Here is a 25,225-nt window from a genome sequence, read left to right as displayed (position 1 = left end):
CATGAAATGTTTAACAAAAGTGGACAAACGTTGATTTGTGATGACGAAATTGAAAATATCGACAATAAATTTGATAAAAATTTCGTTAAGCTTCTCAGCTTCTTTGAGGAGAATATGAAGGTCAAGGAAGAAATGTTGGTCTACAATAAGCTTATTGAATTCAAAATCTTTAAGCATGTCGATGTGAAAATCTTAAACAAAGTTTTGATAAGAATTTATGACTTATTTAAGTCTAATAAGTCAGAACTCATCAACAAAATGATCAAATTTGTTGAATTTTATGCCTCAAAGCCATCAAATGAAGAAGGATTGATGTATTTTGGATTAAAATTTCAAGAATTATTGGATAATGATAGAGACAGCATCAGACAGGTTTTGTTCTATAATTATCGATCAGATTTACATCCTTTGGTACATGCAATTAGATCAACAGATCCCAGCGTATTCAGAACATATAAAAATCTTTACATGACCTATAAGGACTCATGGACTGAACTACAAGACATTATATTATTATATTCAGTCATTTTTAAGTACATTTCATTCATCCATGATCCTGTTTATCCTGAATTTGAAAAGTTCTTGAAGGAAATTTTCTCGGAAAATAAGAATCGACTTAAGGGATTTATTATAGATTATTTTGTTTTTGCCAAGAGAATTTTAGTTCGTAAGAATATTTTAGATAATCTGATGAAGTTAATGGCTTACGTCTTTAATGAAGACGAGATGAATGAGCTTCAAATTTCCAAAAAAATTACTACTTTTAATGATTTTATTATGTAATTTATTCAATTTTATACAATTTAAAGCTTTAGTCAGAGCGATTCGGAATTTGTATCGATTCGATTCTATATAAAGTCCGAATCGACTTCGAGCTCTAGCTTTATTATCCTTATTCGTTTTCGTGGTACCACAGATTTAATAATTAATATTCATAGGATTATTATAAACTATATCCAAGAAACTGATCCCTTTAAATCGTTTCCTGTCATACACATGCACATCATATAAGGAAAAATAGAGCCTTGCCATAATTTCCATGCTCTACGGAAACACGAAACGCAATCCGAACAGGAATGGTAAATTATGGCTATTCCTGTTCAGTTCTCGGTATCGTGAAAGTCTAGGGGCATATGCGTACTGCAGATTTTGATGTATGACTTGAAATCAGTTTTGGATTGCATTCATCTATTCCTTCATTATCAAGTATCATAGATAATATAAAATACTCAATATAATTTATGTATATCCATTATTTATATCCAAAAATTTCAATAATTCAATAAAAAAATCTCTGATTTTTGAGATATTAACAAAATTCATTTTCAGGCAAAGATCATGCTCTCGAGAGCGAACTCACCTTAAATTTACGAGATGATCACATTAGTGACCGTTGCTCTCAGCTTATTCTGCTCTTGAAAGTACGATATTTGTCCGTTAGGGTAGTACTTTCTAATTCGTCAAAAATCGTGAGTGTTCAAAGGAAACCTCATTGAATCCTATAATAATAATTCTAAGTATATAATACAGAGAATATGGAACTTGGCCCCAAAAAGCTTCAAATCTGAATATTTCACTAATACTGTAACGTAATTTAAGTTAAATTCTCTGGAGAGTAAAAAAAGTTCTTTTACTCTTTTTATTTCAACCAAATTACAGCTCACTCTCTTCATTCCAGCTTAAGCAAAATTGAGAACAACTTCTCCACCATCTCAGTTTGCAATAAAGTTACAGTTTTCTTCAGTCTTACTATGAACACGAAACTGTTTGTATATCTAATCAACCTTTTTGTCTTGGTTAATTCTCAAGATCAATGTGGAATTTCAGGAATTGATTCTGCAGGTCCAACTGGTCTAATATATAATGGAGAATCAGCTAAAGATACTCAATGGCCATGGGCAGTTGCACTGTATCTCAATGATGGAAAATATAGGAATTATTTCTGCTCGGGGACGTTGATTAGTGATCAGTTTATACTTACAGGTGAGTTAGTTATTGTTTATGTAAAGTAGGTAAGAAACGTCATAATTAAGAGGATATCCCCTCAAATTTGGGAAAATTCTTTGCTTGATACAAAATTCCAAAAATTCGTCTAAAAAATGGATATATTTAGGGTATGTTGATGACTAGACATCTGGTTTCTCATACTATCTCATTTTGGCTGATTACAACAGTTTGAGATCATTTTGGCATGAAAAAACATGCTCACCACTTCCATAAACAATACAAAATTCAAAATAGACAATAACAAGTTTCATATTCATTATCAATGTAATTTACCTTAAGCTTGCATAAAGACAAAACCAGTCAATATGCCAGCCTGGAAATATGACAGCAAATAATCAGGAATTAAATCCGCAATCGTGTTTTTTTTTCAATAAATCTTGTTTGTTTACCGTTAAAAAGCAATTGCAAGCATGAAAGTTATTAACACCTTGATCTTGTTTGACAAATACAGCAATGAGAGAGCAACTTGACTCTCTGAGCAAAATTGCACTTCTGTTATTCATTCTGGAGTTTCCCATTCCTTCAAATCTCTGTAAATTTTAAAACAACAAAAAAAAATGGATTTTCCAATAATAAATTAAACTATTTCAGCTGCACATTGCATTCATAACAAAGGAAATTCCAGATATGATGCTGATCGAATCACAGTCACACTTGGAACAGCTGATTCATCTGAAAATAAAGGAGTTATACGTAAAGTCGTTGAAACTAAAATGCATCCTGATTGGAATGATATTGTTGGAACACCATATGACGCTGACTTGGCAATCATCAAACTTGATCGTCCTGTTAAGTTTTCAAACAAAATTCGACCAGCATGTTTGCCAAAATCACATGAAAAAGTGTTTGAAATTGAAGGTTATGTGGCTGGTTTTGGAGTGTCTAATGATGATGTTTTAGATGGAAAGTTGAGATTCTTAAAGATTCCAACTGTTACGCAAGAGAATTGCTTATGGCATCCGAGTGGATTCTCAACTACAGCATCAAAAAGGACCTTTTGTGGCGGTGATTTAACCAAAAGTGCATGTAAGATTCAATTTATTTTTTCAATAAATTTATAAAATTTGATGGACATATTTGAACAATTTCCAGGCAGAGGTGATAGTGGAGCTGGATTTGTGGTCAAATCTTTTAAATCAACATTTGAAGTCATTGGAATTGTATCAGCAGCCATTTTGGCACGTGATGAAAATTGTCGAGCCAATAGCTATACTGTATTCACAAGTGTTCCTCTATTTGTTGATTGGATTTTGAGAGAAATTGGTCGTGATAAGGAGATAAGGTGAGAAAATGATAATTATGTGGTGTAGATTGTATGCTGTAAGCTACAGATAGGAATTGCCATCGAATGTGTTGAAATTTTTAATAACTTTCATTATTTCATTTAGTAACGAAGTTTGGAACTCCTACAACCCATCAACTACTTACATTCCACCAAATTCGGTATATCTTGATGAAGGCACAGTGAGAACCTATGTAGCAAGACGAAAGATGAATGGAAACTTGATAATTGGAAAGTTTATTCCGGCATACAACTCAATTTTTTTGCCTTATTTTCGAGCTGAACTGCAATTTTGGGATGACATTGAAATCTTGTCAACAAATAAAAAATGTAAGAAACTTACAATCGATTCCTAATAACTGAATGTCGAATAACAGTTTATCATTTTCAGACCAATGGATTCCATTCACTGGAACATTCCCATCGAATGCTGTTCAAGGTGGATATGAAGGAACTATCAAACTCTTTGTAGGCCGTAAAATGATTGATGGAAATTACATTATTGGAAAGGTCGTAGATTCATCGAAAAAAATATTTGTTCCATATTTTGCAAGGGAACATGAATTTCAGGATGATTTTGACATTTTAGTTTTGAGGTAAATTTTGTAGTGCATAAGCTATAATCCACATAGATCTAGATTAGATAGAACTTACTAGCACCATTTCTAGGTTAGGATAAGAGAGGGTCGTATCCTTAGATGCGCCCTGGGATAAGTTCATGACTTAAAGTTTATTGTTCCTTTTCAGTGACGATGGTTGGACTTCATATAATGCAACAACAGATAACATACCAACTGATGCAATCTCGGTCCAAGAAGGTGATGTGAAAACTTACGTAGCAAGACGAAGGCTTGGAAACAATTTAATTGTTGGAAAGTATATCCCAATGTGGAGCTTAGTATATGTAACATACAACGGAATGGAACAAAGATTTGATGATGGAATTGAATTAATGACAACAAATAAGAATCGTAAGTTAATTTGACATGCTTTTATGGAAAAATAATTTACGTATTTTTTGCCAGATAAATGGATTCCGTTTACTGGAACATTTCCATCGAATGCAGTCCAAGGTGGACATGAAGGACGATCCAAGCTTTATGTCGGTCGAGTTAAGCATCAAGGAAAGTTTATAATTGGAAAAGTTACTGATTCATCAAGGACCATATCAGTTGGATATTTTGATAAAGAATTCAAGTATCAAAGTTCATTTGAAATTTTAGTTCTTGAAAATTGACAATAAATGAGAATTTAAACTTAACTCTTTGTATGTCTCTCTTTACTTAAGTTATGACTTATTCCTCATGAGAGTTCACTTGCCACTCTCAATTTCGTACTTCACTCTCTTAAATTGATTCACTTACAATCCCGCTCAACTTCTAAGTCTCAAAAATCAATGACAATTCAGTTTCATCATGATCATCAAACTGCTTACACTTCTGATCAGTCTTGCTGTGTCAGTCTACTCTCAACATCAATGTGGATTATCTAAAAAAAGTTCTGAAATTACAAAAGTTCTAAGTAACAATGGAAGCCTAGCTGAAGATGCTCAATGGCCATGGGCTGCTGGATTGTTCCTTAAAAATGGAAATCAGAGACAATTTTTATGTTCTGGGACATTGATTAGTGATCAGTATATTCTTACAGGTAAATAATGAGATTAGTTTTTATAAATTATGAAAAAACAGTTCCTGTTTAGTGGGCGAAAGACAGTGGGCGATTTCCCCGGTGGAATAACTGTATGGTATGGTACACCATTGCTACAATACAAAAGTGTTATAGCTGTATCGTTCTATTTGTGCAGCTATTTTATACCATCGTCCAACTTAATCATACAACCGATTTGCATAGTCGTACTGTACCAGCGGTGTACTTATACCGTATCCCGGAGAGATTCGCTCTAGTAACTTATTTTACATTTCATACAGGAAATCCCAAAAAAATACGTTTTTTTTTTAATCTTCCCCAGCTGCACATTGCATAGAAAATAAAGGACCAGATCAAAGGCTATCAGCAGATCAAATTTCTACAACTCTCGGTGCCGTTGATATTTCCAACAATAACGGAGTAATTTATGATGTCATTGAAATTAAAATCCATCCAGAATGGAACGCAACTCGAGGCACAAAATTCGATGCTGATCTTGCAATTATTAAGTTAAATCAATCTGTAAAATTGTCAGAGAATATCCAACCTGTTTGTCTACCTTTACCAGATGAGAAAGTTTTTGAAGTTACTGGATTTATGGTTGGATATGGAACATACTCGAATGAGAATGGTCTTGATGAAAAGTTGAGATATTTCAAGATTCCGACTGTTAGTCAAGAAGATTGTTTGCTGCATTCAGGTGTAAAACGGACATTTTGTGGTGGTGATTTAAGCAAAAATGCTTGTAAGTTGACTTAACATATCCTCTTGGTCTGAACATTTCACATTTTCTTTACATTTTTAAAAACAGGCAAAAGTGACAGTGGAGCCGGATTTGTAGTAGAATCACATTTTGGTTCTTCTACAATAATTGGAATTGTGTCATCAGCCACCATTAGCAATACTGAGAATTGTAAATTTGATAGCTATGTTGTGTTCACAAACGTACCTAAATTTGTTAATTGGATATTGACAGAAACAGGCCGTGCTGATGTAATTAGGTAAGGTAATGAATCTAAGGGATATTTTGGTTGGGCTTTTATGGCAATTGATGGGTTTTGGGTTCTAATAGTGAAACTTCAATAGAAATTGTTAGTCAGGTCTTTATGACAACAAAAGTTAATGAGTTGTGCATACTGGGTGACACTGCCATCAATTGCATAACGTGTGGGTTTTAAATTGAAGCTTACCATCGAGGTGTGCATTGGTGATAACTTGATCATGGCTCAAATAATTTTTAAAGCTCAAGTACCCAATCGACAAAATTTTGTGAACCGCATTCTCCAAAATGGGTCGAAATCAGCCGTCATGTCTTAGTAAACATGAAATGCTGCTCGGGTAAAAGACTTAGATCTGCCATATTCATTTCTAGACTGCTTAATAATCAACTTTTAATAACACTAAAAAATTTTAAACAATTTTTTCAGTCATCAAGTCTGGAATCCATACAATTCGTCCACAAACGTTATTCCTCCTAATTCAGTCTATGTATATGAAGGTGATATAAAAGCTTATGTCGCAAGACATAGATTTAGTGATGACAGTTTGACTGTTGGAAAATTCTTGGAAAAGTGGAAATCAATTTTTGTGCCATATTATGGAGGGGAACCAAATTTTCATCATGGAATCGAAATTTTGGCGACAAGTAAAAAACGTAAGTTTTTAGCATCAAAATTCGCACTTTAATTGCTGATATTCAAGATTAACTTCCTACAATTCAGTCTTCTAATGATTGTTATTCATAATATTCTTGCAGATCAATGGATTCCATTTACTGGAACATTCCCTTATAATGCTGTCTTAGGAGGATATGAAGGAAGTGCTAGAACATTTGTCGGTCGAAAAACAATTGATGGCAAACATGTAATTGGCAAAGTCATTGACAAAACAATTTATGTTCCTTATTATTCAAAAGAGCACAAATTTAAGGAATTCGAAATTTTAATTCTAAGGTAGGACATGCCTAAGTTTGGTACTAAAGAGATTCATTTGAACTATGACTACGCTAGTTTTAATACTAATTCTAAAATATTAACTATACACAGTGACGAAGGTTGGATTCCGTACAACTCATCAACTGATCCAATACCTCACGACTCAATATCCGTGGATGAGGGTGATATAAAGACTTATGTAGCAAGAAGAAGATATGAGAACAATGTGATAGTTGGAAAGTTTGTACCAAATTTAAAGTTAATATATTTACCATTTATGGGAATCGAATACAAGTTTGAGGATGGAATTGAAATTTTGACGACCGGTAAAAAACGTAAGCAATTTTTAACTTTTTTTTCATGTCCATCAAAAATTACAAATTTTAATCATTTTATAGATGAATGGATCCCATTTAATGGAACATTCCCAAATAATGCAGTTATAGGTGGTTACGAAGGATCAGCAAAGCTTTATGTCGGCCGAACAATGCACGATTGCAAAAATGTTATTGGAAAGATCATCGACACCACTAAGAAAATATACATTGGTTATTTCTCAAAAGAGTATGAGTACAGTGAATTAATTGAGATTCTTGTTCTGTTGTAAAATGTTTTTGGAAATAAAATTGAGCCAATCAGTACACTTTTGTCTTTTTAACTCTCTCTGTCTCTCCGCTCTTTGTATTGACAATTATAATCATACATATTGTCTTCTCTCATTTACTTGACACCAAAATGTTCAGTCTCATCATGAAGATCAAGTTATTAACACTCTTTATTAGCTTTGCTGTGGCAGTAAGTTGTCAGAAACAATGTGGAATTTCCAATTCTAAATTTACTAGCTCGGATGGTTTAGCTTTCAATGGTAAACTAGCTGAGGAAGGTCAATGGCCTTGGGCTGCTGCACTTTATCTTAAAGATGGGAATTCTAGAAAATTTTATTGTTCAGGAACCTTGATTAGTGATCAGTATGTACTTACAGGTGAGATATTAATTAAGAATTATTACAGATCAAGTGATTAAGCTTGACTGAACAGGATTGGTTGGACTTATTTTATTGGTATTACTAAGGACTATAAATTGAAGCATGAAGGCATTACTCGTCTTCAGAGCTAGCTATCAGGATATTAAATATCCGAGACTTCTTGGCTTCATTTTGGGTCTAGAAATTTCAGGGTAACTGAATATTTCAATCGCAATAACGTCAGTGCATAACACCATAGCCAGTGCTTTAAATAATTCCGAAAAATTGCAAACTACATTCAACTTAATTACAAAAATACAAAATAACTTTATAAAAAACCCCATCGACAAATTCTTAGTAATTATTAATTTGTTATGACTGCAAATAAAACAAAACCGGTTGAATCAGCCTTATGTATGCTTAGATTATGGGAAATTCTCATCTTATTTGCATGTCATTGCTTTTAACCCAAAGAGTTCAATGTTATCAGCAAGAAGAGACTTAAAAAGAGAGTTCTGGTTTTTACAGATCATATGTTTCAAATGTTTTTGTTACTCTTTGACAACAGAGAGGAGTGACGCTTTGGGTTACGGAGAGTGAGAGTTGATGAGAATTACACTTACTTGTTCTGCATTATCTTTTGCTAAATTACGATATTTTTAATGAGATCTGATAGAAAATTAACTAAGATTCACGCTTTAAATTGCCATACATCTCCGAATTTTCTGTAACTTACTTCCATAATTTCTCACAAACCAAAATCTTTCAATTTCAGCCGCTCATTGCATTCAAGATAAAGGTAGACCCAAATTTGAAATCAATAAAATTTCCGTAACTCTCGGTGTTGCTGATGCATCAAAAAATCAAGGAGAGAAGTTTGACGTTGTCGAAGTTAAAATGCATCCAGATTGGAGCACAACATATGGTACTAAATACGATGCTGATCTTGCAATTATGAAGCTTGGACGTTCAGTTCGATTAACAAATAAAATTCAGCCAGTATGTCTGCCAAGTTCATATGAGAAAGTCTATGAAGTAACTGGATTTGTTGCTGGATTTGGAGTTTCAAATGGTGATGTTTTGGATGAGAAATTAAGGTTTTTAAAAATTCCGACAGTGACTCAAGAGAACTGCTTGTGGCATCCAAGTGGTTTTCATACAACAGCTTCAAAAAGGACATTTTGTGGAGGTGACTTAAGTCAGACAGCATGTAAGATTTATTAAAATTACATATGAAATTCTTAAAAAAATTATTTTGATAAAATTTAAGGCAAAGGTGACAGCGGAGCTGGATTTGTGGTCCGGTCACACACATCGTCTTTTAAAATTATTGGCATTGTTTCAGCTGCGATACTTGAAATTGGTGAAAATTGTAGATCCGATAGTTATGCTGTATTTACAAGTGTTCCTTTGTTTGTTAACTGGATATTGACTGAAACTGGACGTAGTGATGAAATTAGGTGAGAATTTAGTGATCATTCATGACTAACACCGCGTGTTGATGGCAAAATATTCAATTCAATAATTTTGACATTTTAGGAACGAAGAATGGAATCCATACAATCCATCCACAGATGTGATTTCACAAAATTCTGTCTATAATGATGAAGGTAGTGTGAGGACTTACGTTGCAAGACGAATGTATGAAAACAATTTAATCATTGGAAAATTCGTTCGTCCACATAAGACAATTTACTTGCCATATTTTGGTGAGGAACTTAAGTTTGAGGATGGAATTGAGATTTTGGCATCGGCTAAGAAACGTAAGATGTGATTTTAATTAATTTTTTGATTCTGTTATTTCTGGGCATTAATTAATTCATTAATTCTCGAATGCCACAAGTGTGTTGATAGGTCCAAAATTCGGCACCAGGCTGGGGTGACTCTGGCATCAAGTCAGAGGCAAAGTGGTCTGGGGTCTTATTTTTGATTGATTTTTCAATTTATTCTGTTCGGATACCTTTTAGAAATGTCTTAATTTAAATTTGTACCTAATTTTTAGATCGTTGGATTCAATTCACTGGATCATTCCCAAGCAACGCAGTACAAGGTGGATATGAAGGTGAATCAAAACTTTTTGTTGGAAGACGAATGCATGAAGGACAATACATAATTGGAAAAGTTGTGGATACAATTAAAGCAATATTTATTCCATTTTACTGGAAAGAGCACCGATTTGATGATTTTGAAATTTTAATTTTGGAATAATATTAAATAAACTATATTACTATAATATTGAACTAATGCTTATTAAATTAGTATAGTAAATTTTATTAGTATTTCAAAAAAAAAACTAGCTTTGAAGCTTGATTTTAACATAATTTTACATACGTCATCTTAACCATTCTCGCTGTCAATTTGACTTTTAACCTCCGATGACTTTAGCATCTTAGAAAATATTACAGCTAAAATTAGAAGAATAAAATTTAATTAAATGTCAAAACTCATAAATGCTTATTTAAAAAAAAATGTAAGTTCAACTGTTTCCATTCACTCCACATTTTCTATTTCCGAGGGGAACAGACTGTGTCTATGACTAGCATTAAGACTTGACATATGACAAGTTCAGCTTATATTAAAGCAAATGGATATGCAGGGGAATTCTCCTGACTTGCTACGCCCCTGACATTCAACCAACTAATCGTAAGCTGTTCCTCTCCGGATTCCGGATCCCAAAACATAAATTCTTTCTAATTTCATTCTTACTAATAATGATTAATCCAAAACTAAATTTCGATATTCACTCGAGCTTCGAGAAGACATCCAAGTGATGTAAATCCTTTTCAATGCGAAAATGATGAACCTCCATGACATGAAGTCGTAAGTCACTTCTCTCACTGATTTTCATGCCGGAATATTGAACGAGTTTGGCTGTATATGGATATTCACAGAAGAACTTTCCATTAACTGACACTCTCACACCTTGATGCTCAAATCCAAAGGCTATTTTGAAGATTTTTTCAAAGTCAAATGGGAAGCCGCCGTATGTCTCTTCTTCGTCTTCAACGAAACTGGAATGAAATTATTGAAATTTGATTATTTTTTTGAATATTGGACATTAGACAAGGCTAACATTAGAACAACTTGAGTATACACTTAGATTGGATTCAAATGGACCTTAACCACGACAAAATCAATTTCTAATGGATTTAGATCAGGATCAGACGGTCCCTAATCATGATCACATCCAAATGGAATTAAACCAAAATCAAACGGATCATAATCAAGACCACATCTAGGTTGACTTATTTCAGAATTATTTGAACTATAAGCATTAGATTTGCTGCACAACTTAGTAATTTAAATCAATATCCAAAACTTACAACATCATATCGTTGACACAATTATTCCTTGCAACCTTCTGCTGTGAAAATCGTACATCAAATGTAAATGCCTGCTTTTCACTCTTTCCAACATAAAATTTAATCCTAAATGCTCCATTTGGATTTCCACCAGTACTTCCTTTAATCACCAAAACACTTCCTTCCTTAAATGGCGCTGGAATGTCATTCGAAAATACCAAATGTGGCGGTAATCTTGATTGTGCAACTGGATATGTGAATGGAAAAGTGCGACGATGATCAAACTGAATTATACGATCTACGTCACGGACGACTTGACAGGATTGTATGCGCTTGACTGATGCGCGGAAGATGTAGTCACAAAAGTGAATTGAATTGATGCTGATGTGGAAACGATCGAGACCGATGAGAATGTAGAATGTGAATCTGTCTCCTGGAAATTAAGTAAAAATTATGTCAAATTTTTCTGACAAAATCACTGCAAGGAACTAATCAAAATACACAAGCTGTTCACATAAATTAATTAAAAAACTATTAATTTTTATCAAAACTACCAACATAAAATCAAAAACAATTAACTCCAAAAACACTCAAAAAAATTGACATTATCAGCTTGTCGAGTTGAAAATATTGTAGTAAATGAGCTATAAATACCAAAATAAATAAAAAATTTTAAGCTGTAAATATTATTATGCAATTAAGTGATAAATTTGTTATCAAACAGTGTGCAGAAATCCATTTTAAATCACGCTGAATTGATAACGAATTTTTTTCTTGAACTGATAAAAATTTTAGAGCTGTCTAGTGATTTTCGGTACTAAACTAAGGTTTGGAAACTCGAGATCAATCTAAAAAAAAATTAAAAAAAGCAAATTACATCAAACAATTTCAAAATGGTCTTTAGTTACAGTGCTGGCCTATCAATCCTAACAACCCAGATTCAATCACAAGTTTAATTTACTTTAGGTGCTTTTTTGCTGTTCTAGCCACATCAAGTCTGTTTGTGTGATAAGCAATACACAAATTGTGATTAGGTACATTGTATTTGTACACACAGGGTCATGCAAAGTGCAGAGTTATGAATCTATTGTCTTCAAAAAAGCATCAAAAACTTGACAAGCATGAAACCCAATAAACCTTCGTGATATTAAAATTTAAGTTGCAATAGTTTTTGGCTAAGTATTTTAAATTGAGAAAACAAATATTGACAATCAAGCGTATCCAGGGAGGGGTTTTGGGTATCAAAATTACCCTATTTGCTTACAATTTTGTTTAAATTTCATTAAAGTTGATAAAAGTTGGGTTTTCTGCTAACTAGTTCATGTTCCCAAAATGGCCCCTGTGGTGCTTTTGCTTACTATTGACAACTCTGAATTTTAAATGCAATATGGATTAATTCGATAATCAGCATAATTAGTTGCAAAATGTCATAAATTTCGGGAATGTGATGGCTCTTACTGTCACAATTTGACATCACAGAATGAAATTAGCTACAACAAGTCATTAAGCTTCCTAATTTTTATCATTCATTTTTAATTCAAGAATTGAAGCCGAACATTTTAGTTAGCAACGTTATCATCTATAAATCTTACAATAAAACATAATTCCAATCATAACATTCTGAAATCTTCTAAAAATCCCACCTTATTTTACACATCAACAATGACGCAGTAAGTTTTTTTTTTCTTATTATACTTTTAACAAATGATAACAAGCCAAAACTAATAACGCAACACATTAAATAATTTTTTTTTTGCGATATAAAAAATGAAAAATTTTTTGACGGACATAATCACAACAATAAGCACTGATAAAAGCAGTCGTACAAAACTAGATGAAAAAAAATATTCAATTTCGTCACCTGATTTTAGTGGATTTCGCTCTTTTGTAAACATTCCCGGGGATGTCTCAGCTGCACCGAATTCGCCTAGAAATTAATTATAAAATTAAGTTCAAAATTCGATATTTCGACGTCTTAATGTCAAGGTTTGGGACATAAAGTTCCAAAATTTACGTGACATCTTCCTAGAATCCCTAAATCTATCAACCCATCTCCCAATTACTCACCATTAATCTTCGTATTTCTAATAATCTGCTCATTTTCACCAAACACAACATTTAAATGCAACGGAATGTCCCCGGATGCTTTATCACCCAAAAAATTTATAAAAAAATTTTCCGCAGTTTTTCTTGCAATTCCACTAATAACAATTACGTGACCAAATTCCAAAGGCGACTGAAATGATCCCGTAAACTTAACCATTTTTTTTCTCTTTAAAATACAACACGTTCCAGCAATTACGAACGATGAAATCTGACTGAAGACTTTTTTTTCGTGAATGATAACAAAAATATGATTTGATACAAAGCAACTTGTATCTTATCAATGAAGTTTTGTGTTGTGTAGCTTGGCGCATGGCTTGTGACTTTTGTGTGACAAGAATAATTTTGGTGCTTTGGAATGATTCAACTTAATATGACCAGACATGACCTCATACCTAAGTTATATACTCAATTTTGATAACAATCCCTTCATCGTTATTATTTCCTTGCCTTCTTGACACATTACATTCCTCATCATTGTCAGCCTTTACACTTTCAGCATCTATTCCATCATCAATGGTTTCACCAAATACAATATCATCTAAAGGCCGTTCTGACTCACTGTCTGTAGATTCAATATCCATTGTTAAATTAATTATCTGAATTGAATGACTGGATATGCTTGTTGTATCAGAAATAGTTAAGCATCGACTTTCTGAACATTGTTTGTTATTCCATTCATCTGTACAGATCTTGATGATATAAGACATAATAATTTCACATAAAAATATCACAAATGCAGCATAAAATGCAAATAGACAGATCTGAAAGCTCAGAATTAAATCATCAAAATTCAATATCAATTGATCTGATTCATTGCCAATCGGTTGTAAATTCCATTTTGTCTTTGTATAATTTTCAAAAATTCTTTTTATAAGTCCACCAGAAATTGCATCCTCAATGATGTCCTTCATCCTTTCATTCCACAAATTTGGAAAATAAAATCCAAAAAAATAAATAAATTTTCCCATCGGAACAGGAATGAAAAATGTTAAAAATGTTGATTTTCGATATGCACTGCCCAATTCCTTCTCAAGATTACATAAAAGAATTGTTCCGTTAAATGATGGCTTGAATATATCACCGGAAGAAAGTATGTTATTCATATCATCCGTTGTTGGTAGTATGAATGGTAATCTGAATTTTTAATATTAGTCATTTTTTAATATAAAATTATTTTTTTAACAACATACCCAAAAATTTTCCTATCACTGTCTATTTCTAAGTGGACTGTTTGGTCATTAAATATAGTAAGTTCAAAGTTTTTCTGTCTCAATTCATCTAAAGTTTTCATTGTGGGCTTTTTAACACCAAAAACTGTAAATTCGATCATTTTTGCCACATAAAATGTTCTTAATGCTAAGAACCAGGCAATAAAAATCATCAAAATCAACCTTAAAAGGCAGCTGGATGACAGCTTTGTATGTCCAATGCCAAAAATAATTCGAATCGTTTTTATAGTCAATAGTGGAAATGAAGCTATACATTTTATGATATAGTTAGTTTGTTGGAGTCCATAAGCTATAGTAACAAAAATAATTGTTGAAACAGCTGTTGTGCTGATTAATATCCATGCATGGAAGTCAAATGGTAGTGCCAACTTCTCAATTGGAGTATAGTAATCTGGTGACGGAACGTAGATTCTATACCTGAAATTGTTAATGAAAATATTTTTAATTTCTTATGAATTCAATGGATTATAAAGTTTTATTAGACTAAGAAGTCACGAGTTCCCTACACAGCAACAATCTTGATTATTAACAAAGAAAATACTCACTCAGATTCAATATTCAGCATAACATAATTTGACTTATCCTTTTTCGACTTCATCTTAACTAAAATATTCAAAGGCGGCACAGTTAAGAGATTATAGAGTTCGATTGGATAACATGAATGATCTGTACATTTGTCATTTTTACATAAACAGAATTCATTGTTAAAATTTAGTTCATTTCCAAGAAAATCCATGATATCATTACCCGGTCCTTCAGCATCAACACGATTTGTAAGTGGATTTTCTTCATAATCTATAAACATTTCTCTACCAAATGTACCTGTGAGCATTGTACAGTTGTGAAAATTCTTATACTTTTTTGGAAATGGAGGTGAAATTGTCCATTTTAAATCAATTGATGAAAATTCATTAATTTTTATTAAAGTTTGATTTTCTCTGCAGTATTTTAAATCGGCGAGATTCTCGAATGTGTAGAGTTCAAGACTTGTGTCATCTCCATTTGAAATAATGAAATAATAATAAGGAGGAATGACCAGTTTCGTGTTTATACTGGAAATGTCTGATTTTGATGTATTTACGCAGTATACGAGCAATCTGATTGGATTTAAAAATTTTATATTGATTTCATCTGCCATGTTGAAAATATTAAAGCTCTCAAAATTATCAAACAGCAAAATTGTCTGATTTTCAATTTTTTTTGGTAATTTTATTGAGCTTCTGAGTTGAGTTTTCGTTTTTATGATAGTCACAGTCATCGAATTGTTGAGATTTTCCATAATCTTTCCAACCAAATCACCTTGTGATCCATTAAAATCAATAATTTCAACATTTCTTGAATATTTCGAATAAAATTTATCAATAATATCACAAATCGACAGACTTAAAAGTGTTATGTTGATTTCTGATGCAATTTGATGACTAAAATACCAAAAAATAAGAATAAATTCAATTTTTAACTTCATTTATTTTATTTTGTGACTTAATGCTTCAGAAAACTTTCGACTAATGAGAACTTAATACTGGAAAATTGATTAAATATTTGAACATTTTCAATCGTATTGTTTTACAATTAACCAAGAAAATGTAAATGATTATAACAAATTGATAAGGTATTAAAATAGCAAGTCATATTCTAATTTTGACAATAGTTTATTTGAAGTTTTGTACGTGTAAGCAGTAATGTTTAAACTTTGGAGACCAGTTGAAGCTTTGTTTTGTATGTGATTTTCATTCAAGTTATAAGACCCGCAAGGCACTGTGTTGTATCGTGACTTTAATACTGGATCTTTTTTTCAGCTCTAGGAACTGATTTGGACCTTACTGGATCTTGTTTTTTATCACACCAAAATTTTTTTTTCCAAATAAAAAAAAATGTTCCAAAAAATTCAAGACATATTTTCCAAAAAATATACTTCCCCATCTTCTGGATTGTAATCGTCTTTCAGGATGTCCATAAATTAATATTCTAAATTATTTTGAAAATTTATTTTCATTTTAAGCAAAATCTTTTGTGACTGTCGACTGTCAAGTCATTCCATAAATAATTGACGTCAACTTTTATTTTACTTAAATCAAATTCTGTCAATTTATTACTTAATTCCTCACACTAGTCTTGATTAGACACAATGAAAGTAAAATTTGATGATGTAAAAATATTCTTCAAATTGTTAAATTTTGTATTCTTTTTTGGAAAACTGTCAATCTGTATCGCTATTTCTGAATTTGTCATTTTTATTTTAGTTTCATTTACATCTCACAAATATTGCTTATTCTTCCTTAATCATCTCACAAATGTTGCAGCAATTGTAGTTTTTTAAAACATTAATAAAAATTTCATTAAATTTTGAATCTTTAAATGCTTTAAACACAAAATAAGCAGCATAAAAATACTTAAACCATTGGAAAGGAAACAAAAGTTTTCATTTTCCATGATTAACAAGTCACAGCCAACAACTTCTTCATCAGTCCATTCACTGCCTTTAAATTCTAAACCACAATAACAATCACAATAGTCAGCTGTAAAAAACAAATAAAATGCTCAATTTATTGATGAAAAGTCTCTTTTAATCCACAAAATTTCAATAAACAACTACAAAATTTTTCACATTAAAAATGCTTTTTTAACATAATTTAAATATTAAAACATATTGAAGAATACAATTGTATTTTCTTATATTGAGTATTTTTGAATTTATATTTTTAAATATTTTTTTAATTGTTCACTTATTACATAACAACGCAAGAAATCGACATTCTACCTCGCCTAACTCGATTTAAGAATTGAATAATCCTTTTAAAAAAATATACTGTTTTTAAATTCTAATAAACCAGAAAACAAACTCGAGTTTTTGGCTTAAACCACATAAAAATAAACAAAATTTTAAATATATTTTAATTAATTAAATTTACACCAAAAAAACAATTTCCTAAGAATAATTTTGTTATTTGCATTAATGTGAAAATAATTTTGAAATTTTGAAATAAAAAAATAATTATTTTAATTAAATTTGAATTCAATAATATTGTGTCAAATATAGCTTTTGAATTCACAAATTTAAATACAAATTATTTTTAAAATTGGTTAAATTTTTTAAAAATAAAATACAATTATTAAAAAAATTTAACAAATAATAGAAAATTGTGTAAAATGTTAATAATCGTTATATACAATGTTGTCAACACACGTTGACGTTGCTTATCACAAAGATGTGCTAAATTTAAACAACACTTTTTTAATATAATTTTTAAATTTATAAATCAATAATTAAAGTTGAAAATAACTTTTAATAGTAAAACTAATTTCTACAATACAAAATAAATGCAGCATTGACAAAGCCTCGACATCTTAAAGGTCGGAATTGTTGTATTTTTCAGGAATCTCACATTGATTTCCTTATTGCTGATTGAATATTACTGACTTTGTGATTTATAATAGTTTTTGTACTAAAAATAGAGTTATTATTAGATAATTTACATTAAATTGACTAGAAATGCTGTGATTTATTACCTTTCTTTGACATTGCTTAGCATTTTGTAGATTGAGCTGAGATGTCTCAACAATTTCACGTCAGTAATCAATATTGATAGTGAGAGTTGATGCTTAATGAGTTAAGTATGCACATGAATGAGTGAAATTAATAAAACTGTTCAAGGAATGCTTGTCACACTGCCAAAGTTGTGCAAATTCATTCTGTTAAATTTCAAAAATATTATTAATTTAAATAGTAAATTGTTAATAAAATGCTTACCTTTGTGCAGTTACTAGCCTCAATATGGTTGGTAATGATGCTAAGATATACTTTAACTAATCATTCAAGTCTAATATTCTTAAAATTTGTTGATATTTTAATGGTAATGTCTCAAAAATTGATATCATATTTTTGCATCAAATCCTTTGTCCATGCAACTATTTCTGGATCTTTTGATTTATTTTCTATTGCTAAATCATGTATATTCTTGTTTAATGTTGTTAATTTAGTTAAATATTTAACCTGATCATCTTTATTGCTGATGTAAATTTGAATTTGTGACCATGTAAATTCGGCGATTTCTTTGACATTCCAGTACGTAGCATCGTGTAAAATGTGAAACCCGTCAATACAATAATTGTTAATAAAATCTAAAATTTCAACAGAATTGAAAATTGTTGGAATTTTTTGCCAAAGATATTTGTGAACTTCTAAGTTTTTATTAACAATTACTGCATTTTGTAACATGTTTTGCTTATCATTATCCAAAAGTTTCAAAAAGGATTTAAGTTCATCTACTTTTGTAATATTTTCCAGTTCTTCAATTGAAAATTTCATTATGTGATGGTCTGAGTAGCATGCAGCATAATTAATTAAACTGTATCCTTTCTCATCAGCTTCTCGAAGTATTTCCAAAAATTCATCATCAGAATTGCAAGAATCTCGAAATATTTGCCACAACATTTGATGAGTTTTTACTTCTTTTGAGTAAACTGCAGCTGTTTGAAGTAAATTTAGTCCACGATATCCTTTTGATCTTAAAATTTCTTGATAATCTGAATCATTGAGATTTTCTTCAAATTTTTGTAATGTAAACTCGATCACTTCTGCAGTATTGCAAGACACAAGAAGATGAATGTAATTGTTACAATTTCTGTTCTTTTCTAGGAACAAATTTTTCAGTTTATCTTTATTTTTGTAATTTTTTATCAAGTTTTCCCATAAAATTTGATGATTTTCTATTTTTTGATCTGCAATAAACAGCATCAAGTCCTTCAGAGATTCAACAGGAATCGTTCTATTATTGAATAACTTAATTCTATCCTCAAATAATTCAACAGAATTTGTGATTTGAATCCATTCCAAATTTAAAAGTCTTTTTTCTTCTTTTGTTAATTCATTAGGTTTTAAATCTTTTTTCATGATTTCATCACATTTTGTGTCCTCAAATCCATTACTATTTAACACTTTCTTGACTTTATTCCATGTCAGTTTCTTGATTTCTTTTGTGTTTTTATTAATTACGTTTAAAAGTACATTATGTCCAAAATTATTACGATGTTTAATAAATTGCAAAATTTCAGACGCATCAAAATATTTTTCAAGATTTTTCCAAAGAATTTCATGAAGTTCCAAACATGTATTTTGTTGTGCTGCTGATTGTAACAAATTTCGACTCATAAATCCTAACGTTCTTAATAACTTCCTAATTTCTTCAGGGGATGTAATGCTTTCTAATTTGTTAATCATAAATTGAAAAATTTTACCAGTAGAAAATGTAGCCACAAGATCAAAAATATTACAGCCATTGTCATCAACTTCTTGAAGTATTTCCAAAAATTTATCATCAGATATACAAGAATCTCTAAATATTTGCCATAAAGTTTGATGAGTTTTTACTTCTTTTGAATCAATTGCAGCTAATTGAAGTAAATTCTGTCCATATCGTCCTTTTGATCTTAAAATTTCTTGATAATGTGAATCATTGAGATTTTCTTTTATTTTGTGTAATGTGAACTTAATCACTTCTGCTGTGTTTAAAATCACAAGATTATGAATGAAATTATTGCCATCTTGATCTTTTTCAATTAATAAATTCATCAGCCGTGCTTTGCTATTGCCAAATTTAGTTAAATTTGTTAAAATTTGTTTCCACAAATGTTCATGACTTTTTAAACTTTTATCGCGAACAAATTTATTTAAATCCTTTTGACTTTTAAACTGAACTTGCTTGATTTTATTTAAAAACATCGAAGGAGTTTGTTCCTTAATTTCGATCCACTTTAATTTTAAAAAGTAGATTTCGTCATAAGTAAGTTTAATAGATTTGATTGATTTTTGAACAATTTGATCACATTTCTTAATGTTTGTGTCATGGTTTTCAGCAGTATAACAATTAATATTTATAAAATGTTTTTCAATTTCTTTCCATGTGAATTCTATAACTTCTTTTGAATTGAACTTTACTGCATTTGTTAAAATGTTGTTTCCATAGTAATCAAAATTTTTAATAAAATCAAAAATTTCTATCGAGTTAAAATATTTTTTAATTATTTTCCAAAGTGTTTGGTGAAGATCTACTGATTTGTTACTTCTACATGCTGATTGAAGCACATGCCGTCCCCAACAATCAATATTCTTCAAAAGTTTTCTTGTTTCATCTTCCAAATTTTCCTTTTCTAATTCGGTAATCAAAAATTGAAAAATTTCACCAGAAGAAAATGAAGCCACAAGATTTAAAATATCAGATCCATCACCATCAACTTCTCGGAGTATTTCCAAAAATTCATGATCAGACTTGCAAGAATTTTGAAATATTTGCCACAACATTTGATGAGTTTTTACTTCTTTTGAGTCAACTGCAGCTAATTGAAGTAAATTCTGTCCCTTTTCTCCTTTTGATCTTAAAATTTCTTGATAATCAGAGTCAGTTAAATGTTTTTTGAATTTATTTATTGTGAACTCAATTATGTCTGGATTGTTATAAATCACAAGAAGATGAATGTAATTGTTACCATTTTGGTCCTTATCTAGGAACAAATTTTTCAGTTTATCTTTATTTTTGCAATTTTTTATCAAGTTTTCCCATAAAATTTGATGATTTTCTATTTTTTGATCTGCAATAAACAGCATCAAATCCTTCAGAGATTCAACAGGAATCGTTCTATTATTGAATAACTTAATTCTATCCTCAAATAATTCAACAGAATTGGCGATGCTAATCCATTCCAAGGTTAAAATTGCTTTTTCTGCTTTTGATAGTTTCCAAAATTTTAAATCTTTTTTCATGATTTCATCACATTTTGTGTCTTCAAATCCATTACTTTTTAACACTTTCTTAACTTTATTCCATGTCAGTTCCTTGATTTCTTTTGAGTTTACTTCAATTACATTTAAAAGTACAGTACATCCAAAATCATCACGATGTTTAATAAATTGCAAAATTTCAGACGCATCAAAATATTTTTCAAGATTTTTCCAAAGAATTTCATGAAGTTCCAAACATGTATTGTGGTGTGCTGCTGATTGTAACAAATTTCGATTCAGAAATCCTAACGTTTTTAATAACTTCCTTATTTCTTCGCGGGATGTAATGCTTTCTAATTCGGTAATCATGAATTGAAAAATTTCACATGTAGAAAATAAAGCAACAAAATCAAAAACATTGGATCCATCATTATCAACTTCTTGAAGTATTTCTAAAAATTTATCGTCAGAATTGCAAGAATCTCTAAATATTTGCCATAAAGTTTGATGAGTTTTTACTTCTTTTGAACCAATTGTAGCTAAGTGAAGTATATTCCGTCCTTTTTGTCCTTTTGATCTTAAAATTTCTTGATAATGTGAATCATTGAGATTTTCTTTTATTTTGTGTAATGTGAACTCAATCACTTCTGCTGTGTTTAAAATCACAAGATTATGAATGAAATTATCGCCATCTTGATCTTTTTCAATTAATAAATTCATCAGTTGTGCTTTGTTATAGCCAAATTTAGTTAAATGTTCCCACAAAAGTTCATGATTTTTTATTGTTTCATCTGCTACAAATGTGTTTAAATCTTTACCAGTAAAATTATTATTTTTTTGCAAAATTTCTTGGATTATTTTAGAATTGCCAATATTTTGATAATCAATCCATTTTAGATTCAGAAACGTTATTTCTTTATAAGTCAATTTTTCTGATTTTGTCTTTTTTTCTATTAATCTTTTGCAATGTTCAATTTTATCATTGAATTTGTTTTTTATATAATCGTTGCTGTTTAGTACTTCTTCTACTTCTTTCCATGCATATTTTATAACTTCGTGTGTATTATATACAATAGTATCATACATGAAATTGTCACCATCTTCATCAAGTCTTGTGATAAAATTAAGTAGATCTGAACTGTCAAAGAATTTACGAAAATTTCTCCAAAGAGTTTCATGAAGCTTTAATGATTTGTTGTTTATTCCTGCTAAATGAAGCACACTTTGGTTGTTAAAACTATTAACAGATGATAACAAAATGTTTATGTTTTTATGATTTGTGATTTGATCGAGTTCATCTATTATAAATTGGAAAGTATCATATGATCCTGAATGTGCAGCTGTATGAAGTGAATTGTCACCAAACTGATCTCGTTCATCAAGCAATTTTAAGAATTCATCTGTCGATTTGCATAATTTAGAATAATCTTTCCATAAAATTTGAATAGTTTTGATTTCTTTTGCACTAATCAATGATTTTTGAAATAAATTTCTATAAGAACTTCCTTTATTCTCAGCATTTCATGATAATCTTCAACTTTAAAGTATTTTTTAATGTTATTTAAATACATTTCAATTATATCAGTAATGTTAAAGTGAACTAGAAGATGAATGAAGATGTCCTCATTATTATCTTTAATGTATAGCAACTGTATCAATTCCTCTTTATTTTTAAAAGATCCAACAAGACCTTCCATAACATTATGTGAAAGTCAATGTCTTTATTATATGATGCAACATGCAAAGGAGTAATTTCCATCAATGAGCGATTTCTGGGTGAACAAATTACAAAGTTTAGGAACTGAATTGTGATTTTCAAACATTTCCACACAATTTCCATTTTTTCTTTATCCTTCATACACAGATGCATCACGTTTACTTGTTTTTATTTGATTGCGATATCAGCTTCACTATTTCAGTTTCTGATAGAATTCCATTTATAAATCTGATTAAAATATCATACTTCTGACGAAAATCTTGCTCGATTTTAAATAAAATTAATAACAAACTTTCTTGATCGTTGTTCAAGTCATTGCAATCTCTTTTAATTCACTTTTGTTCATCTTTTGACTTAATTGATCAAGAAAATTATTTAAATATTTTCATCAAGTGTTGACTTAATTAAGTGCTGAATAATTTGATTTTTAAAATAAAACTCTTTAAACTTGATTTATCCAAATGATTAATCATATAATCTTGAAATTCTGTGAATAAGTCAGTCTGACTGACGATTAAGCTGATGATTTTCTGATTTTGGCTTAAAATTGTTTGAACATCCTCACAACTTCCATATTTGAATAGTCTAATTATAAATATTTCCAGATTTAAACAATTTTCTTCAAATATTTCAGTCAAATTCTTTATATTTTCGACATTTTTGAAAAACGGTTCAGCAAATTTTGATAAATGTTTGTTAACAATTTTTGATATTGAGACATCATCAAAGCCTTCATTTAAAAACATTCGAATGACATGAAATTGTTGTCCTGTCAAAAAATGAATTAATTTTTCACAGAAATCATTTGTGATTAATTTCGATTTATTTAGTTTTAAAATGTCAATAAAGAATACAGCAACAAAATATTCTCGAAATGTTTCATGTATGAATAAGTAGCAATCACCAATTTTAGTTAGAAAACCACAGCCAATGATTTCTGAGTCACAAACTAAAACATTTGCGTCATCATCCACTATTGATATGTGGCCAAATGATTTCTGATTTGGAAAATAACTATTAAGTGCAAAGTATTTATGAAGATCAAAAAATTAATGGATTTTTGCTGAAAAATTGCGTTTGTTTTTGCTCTTAATGGACCTTGTTCACTAGACCAGCTTTTAGTTTGGATAAAAACAAATTCTTTATAGATTATAAAATAAGTAATCTCAAAAAAAACATCTTTGATTGATTCGTAAACGTCAACGATCATTTTTAAAAATTGTGGAGATCCAATTGAACGATTCTTTATTCCACGAATTCTTTGGGCTAATTTCCTTGCAATATCTTGGTAATTTTTAGAATTTTTCGACTTGTCACATAATTTCAACTTTTCTTCCAACATATTTATGATTTCTATTAATGTTAATGGTTTTAATTTATAAATTGAATTAATTTTCAATTCTTCAGACAAATTATCTTCAAAATAGTCACGTGTTGTGATAAATAGTTGATTTCCAATATGCTTATTAACAGATTGAATCATGCCAATCAAAAATGAAGCAAAATCTGGCGCAATTTCATCAAATGCATCAAAAAGAATTGAAACTTTTCCATTTGTATAAAGATGTTTGAACATTCTGATTTCAAATTGATTTAAGGACTTTAATACGGTGCTGATCATAAAGTCTTGCAATTCAGGAACACCATTGTATGATTTAAAATCATTAATAAAATGCTTCAGATCAACATATGATATCCATCGATCGGGATAAGTCTTACATAAATCAATCGAAATATGCTTCATTGTCCAGCTTTTGCCAGCACCAGCATTGTCAGATATTAAGATGAATTTTTCAGTTTTTATGTCTTTAATTAACTCATCTTGTGAAAGATTTACAGATTCTGTAGAATTCTTTTGTTTCTTGATTAATTCTCTTGGTTTAAATAAGTCTTTAAAGTTGTCATCAAGTTTTACAAAATTCAAATTTATTGAAATTTCTGATTCTTCAAGTAACAAATTCAGTTGCTGATCATCAAAAACTTGTGTAAAATCACCAATTGAAATCAGTTGATTTAAAGTCATTGCAGAATTTCCTTGAAAATTAATTTCAGACTTTAGTAACGATTTCTGAGTTGCTTCTGTTAAATCATTCCATGAATAATTGACAGTGACTCGATTGTGCTTAATACCTTTTGAGGTTAAGTATTTTGATATTTTATCATTTTGATTATCATTTTTAATTAAGAAAATAAACTTATTTGTATTATTTACAACAATTTTTTTACATTTACATCCATTCCTTCCGTACAGTCCACAAAAACATTCAATTTTGAATTCTGACTGAAGAACTTCCATGTAATTTTCAAAATGTCCTCATC

General features: G+C 30.2%; 6 protein-coding genes across 7 annotated transcripts; 3 read left to right on the top strand and 3 right to left on the bottom strand.

Moving 5' to 3' along the window:
- The first annotated feature begins 1,751 nt into the window (after window positions 1-1,751).
- LOC139097034 (uncharacterized) lies at window positions 1,752-4,550 on the top strand. Its single transcript, XM_070648794.1, has 7 exons — window positions 1,752-1,983; window positions 2,599-3,033; window positions 3,100-3,289; window positions 3,396-3,619; window positions 3,681-3,885; window positions 4,037-4,260; window positions 4,315-4,550. The coding sequence occupies exons 1-7, from the start codon at window positions 1,752-1,754 to the stop codon at window positions 4,524-4,526; spliced, it is 1,722 nt and encodes a 573-aa protein (XP_070504895.1). The 3' UTR covers window positions 4,527-4,550.
- Window positions 4,551-4,682: 132 nt separating this feature from the next.
- Window positions 4,683-7,511, top strand: LOC139097005 (uncharacterized). Its single transcript, XM_070648767.1, has 7 exons — window positions 4,683-4,936; window positions 5,259-5,681; window positions 5,748-5,937; window positions 6,364-6,590; window positions 6,693-6,888; window positions 6,982-7,205; window positions 7,269-7,511. Exons 1-7 carry the CDS (start codon window positions 4,705-4,707, stop codon window positions 7,475-7,477), a joined length of 1,701 nt encoding a protein of 566 aa, XP_070504868.1. The 5' UTR covers window positions 4,683-4,704; the 3' UTR covers window positions 7,478-7,511.
- A 94-nt stretch (window positions 7,512-7,605) lies between these two features.
- LOC139097006 (chymotrypsin-like protease CTRL-1) lies at window positions 7,606-10,074 on the top strand. The gene is made up of 5 exons (XM_070648768.1): window positions 7,606-7,852; window positions 8,610-9,044; window positions 9,105-9,294; window positions 9,374-9,597; window positions 9,837-10,074. The coding sequence occupies exons 1-5, from the start codon at window positions 7,606-7,608 to the stop codon at window positions 10,040-10,042; spliced, it is 1,302 nt and encodes a 433-aa protein (XP_070504869.1). The 3' UTR covers window positions 10,043-10,074.
- Window positions 10,075-10,081: 7 nt separating this feature from the next.
- On the bottom strand, window positions 10,082-13,541 carry LOC139097007 (galectin-9-like). 2 transcript variants are annotated; one of them, XM_070648770.1, is made up of 5 exons: window positions 13,204-13,541; window positions 12,998-13,063; window positions 11,158-11,569; window positions 10,541-10,845; window positions 10,082-10,239 (listed from the first exon to the last, which is right to left on the bottom strand). In XM_070648770.1, exons 1-4 carry the CDS (start codon window positions 13,397-13,399, stop codon window positions 10,575-10,577), a joined length of 945 nt encoding a protein of 314 aa, XP_070504871.1. In that variant the 5' UTR covers window positions 13,400-13,541; the 3' UTR covers window positions 10,082-10,239; window positions 10,541-10,574. The 2 variants fall into 2 exon arrangements, with proteins under 2 accessions (XP_070504871.1, XP_070504870.1); XM_070648769.1 differs by having other exon boundaries at window positions 10,579-10,845.
- A 93-nt stretch (window positions 13,542-13,634) lies between these two features.
- On the bottom strand, window positions 13,635-18,004 carry LOC139097033 (uncharacterized). Its single transcript, XM_070648792.1, has 5 exons — window positions 17,982-18,004; window positions 17,858-17,917; window positions 15,017-15,892; window positions 14,433-14,888; window positions 13,635-14,376 (listed from the first exon to the last, which is right to left on the bottom strand). The coding sequence occupies exons 1-5, from the start codon at window positions 18,002-18,004 to the stop codon at window positions 13,635-13,637; spliced, it is 2,157 nt and encodes a 718-aa protein (XP_070504893.1).
- On the bottom strand, window positions 17,044-24,929 carry LOC139097032 (putative leucine-rich repeat-containing protein DDB_G0290503). The gene is made up of 4 exons (XM_070648791.1): window positions 24,084-24,929; window positions 18,223-22,701; window positions 17,982-18,164; window positions 17,044-17,917 (listed from the first exon to the last, which is right to left on the bottom strand). Exons 1-2 carry the CDS (start codon window positions 24,927-24,929, stop codon window positions 18,334-18,336), a joined length of 5,214 nt encoding a protein of 1,737 aa, XP_070504892.1. The 3' UTR covers window positions 17,044-17,917; window positions 17,982-18,164; window positions 18,223-18,333.
- Between the last annotated feature and the right edge of the window lie 296 nt (window positions 24,930-25,225).

The sequence above is a fragment of the Chironomus tepperi genome, unplaced genomic scaffold, assembly GCF_022539635.2.
Source record: "Chironomus tepperi strain 1889 unplaced genomic scaffold, CSIRO-AGI_Ctep_v1 contig_412, whole genome shotgun sequence".
Lineage (NCBI taxonomy): Eukaryota > Metazoa > Arthropoda > Insecta > Diptera > Chironomidae > Chironomus > Chironomus tepperi.
This window is presented reverse-complemented; position numbering and strand designations above follow the sequence as displayed.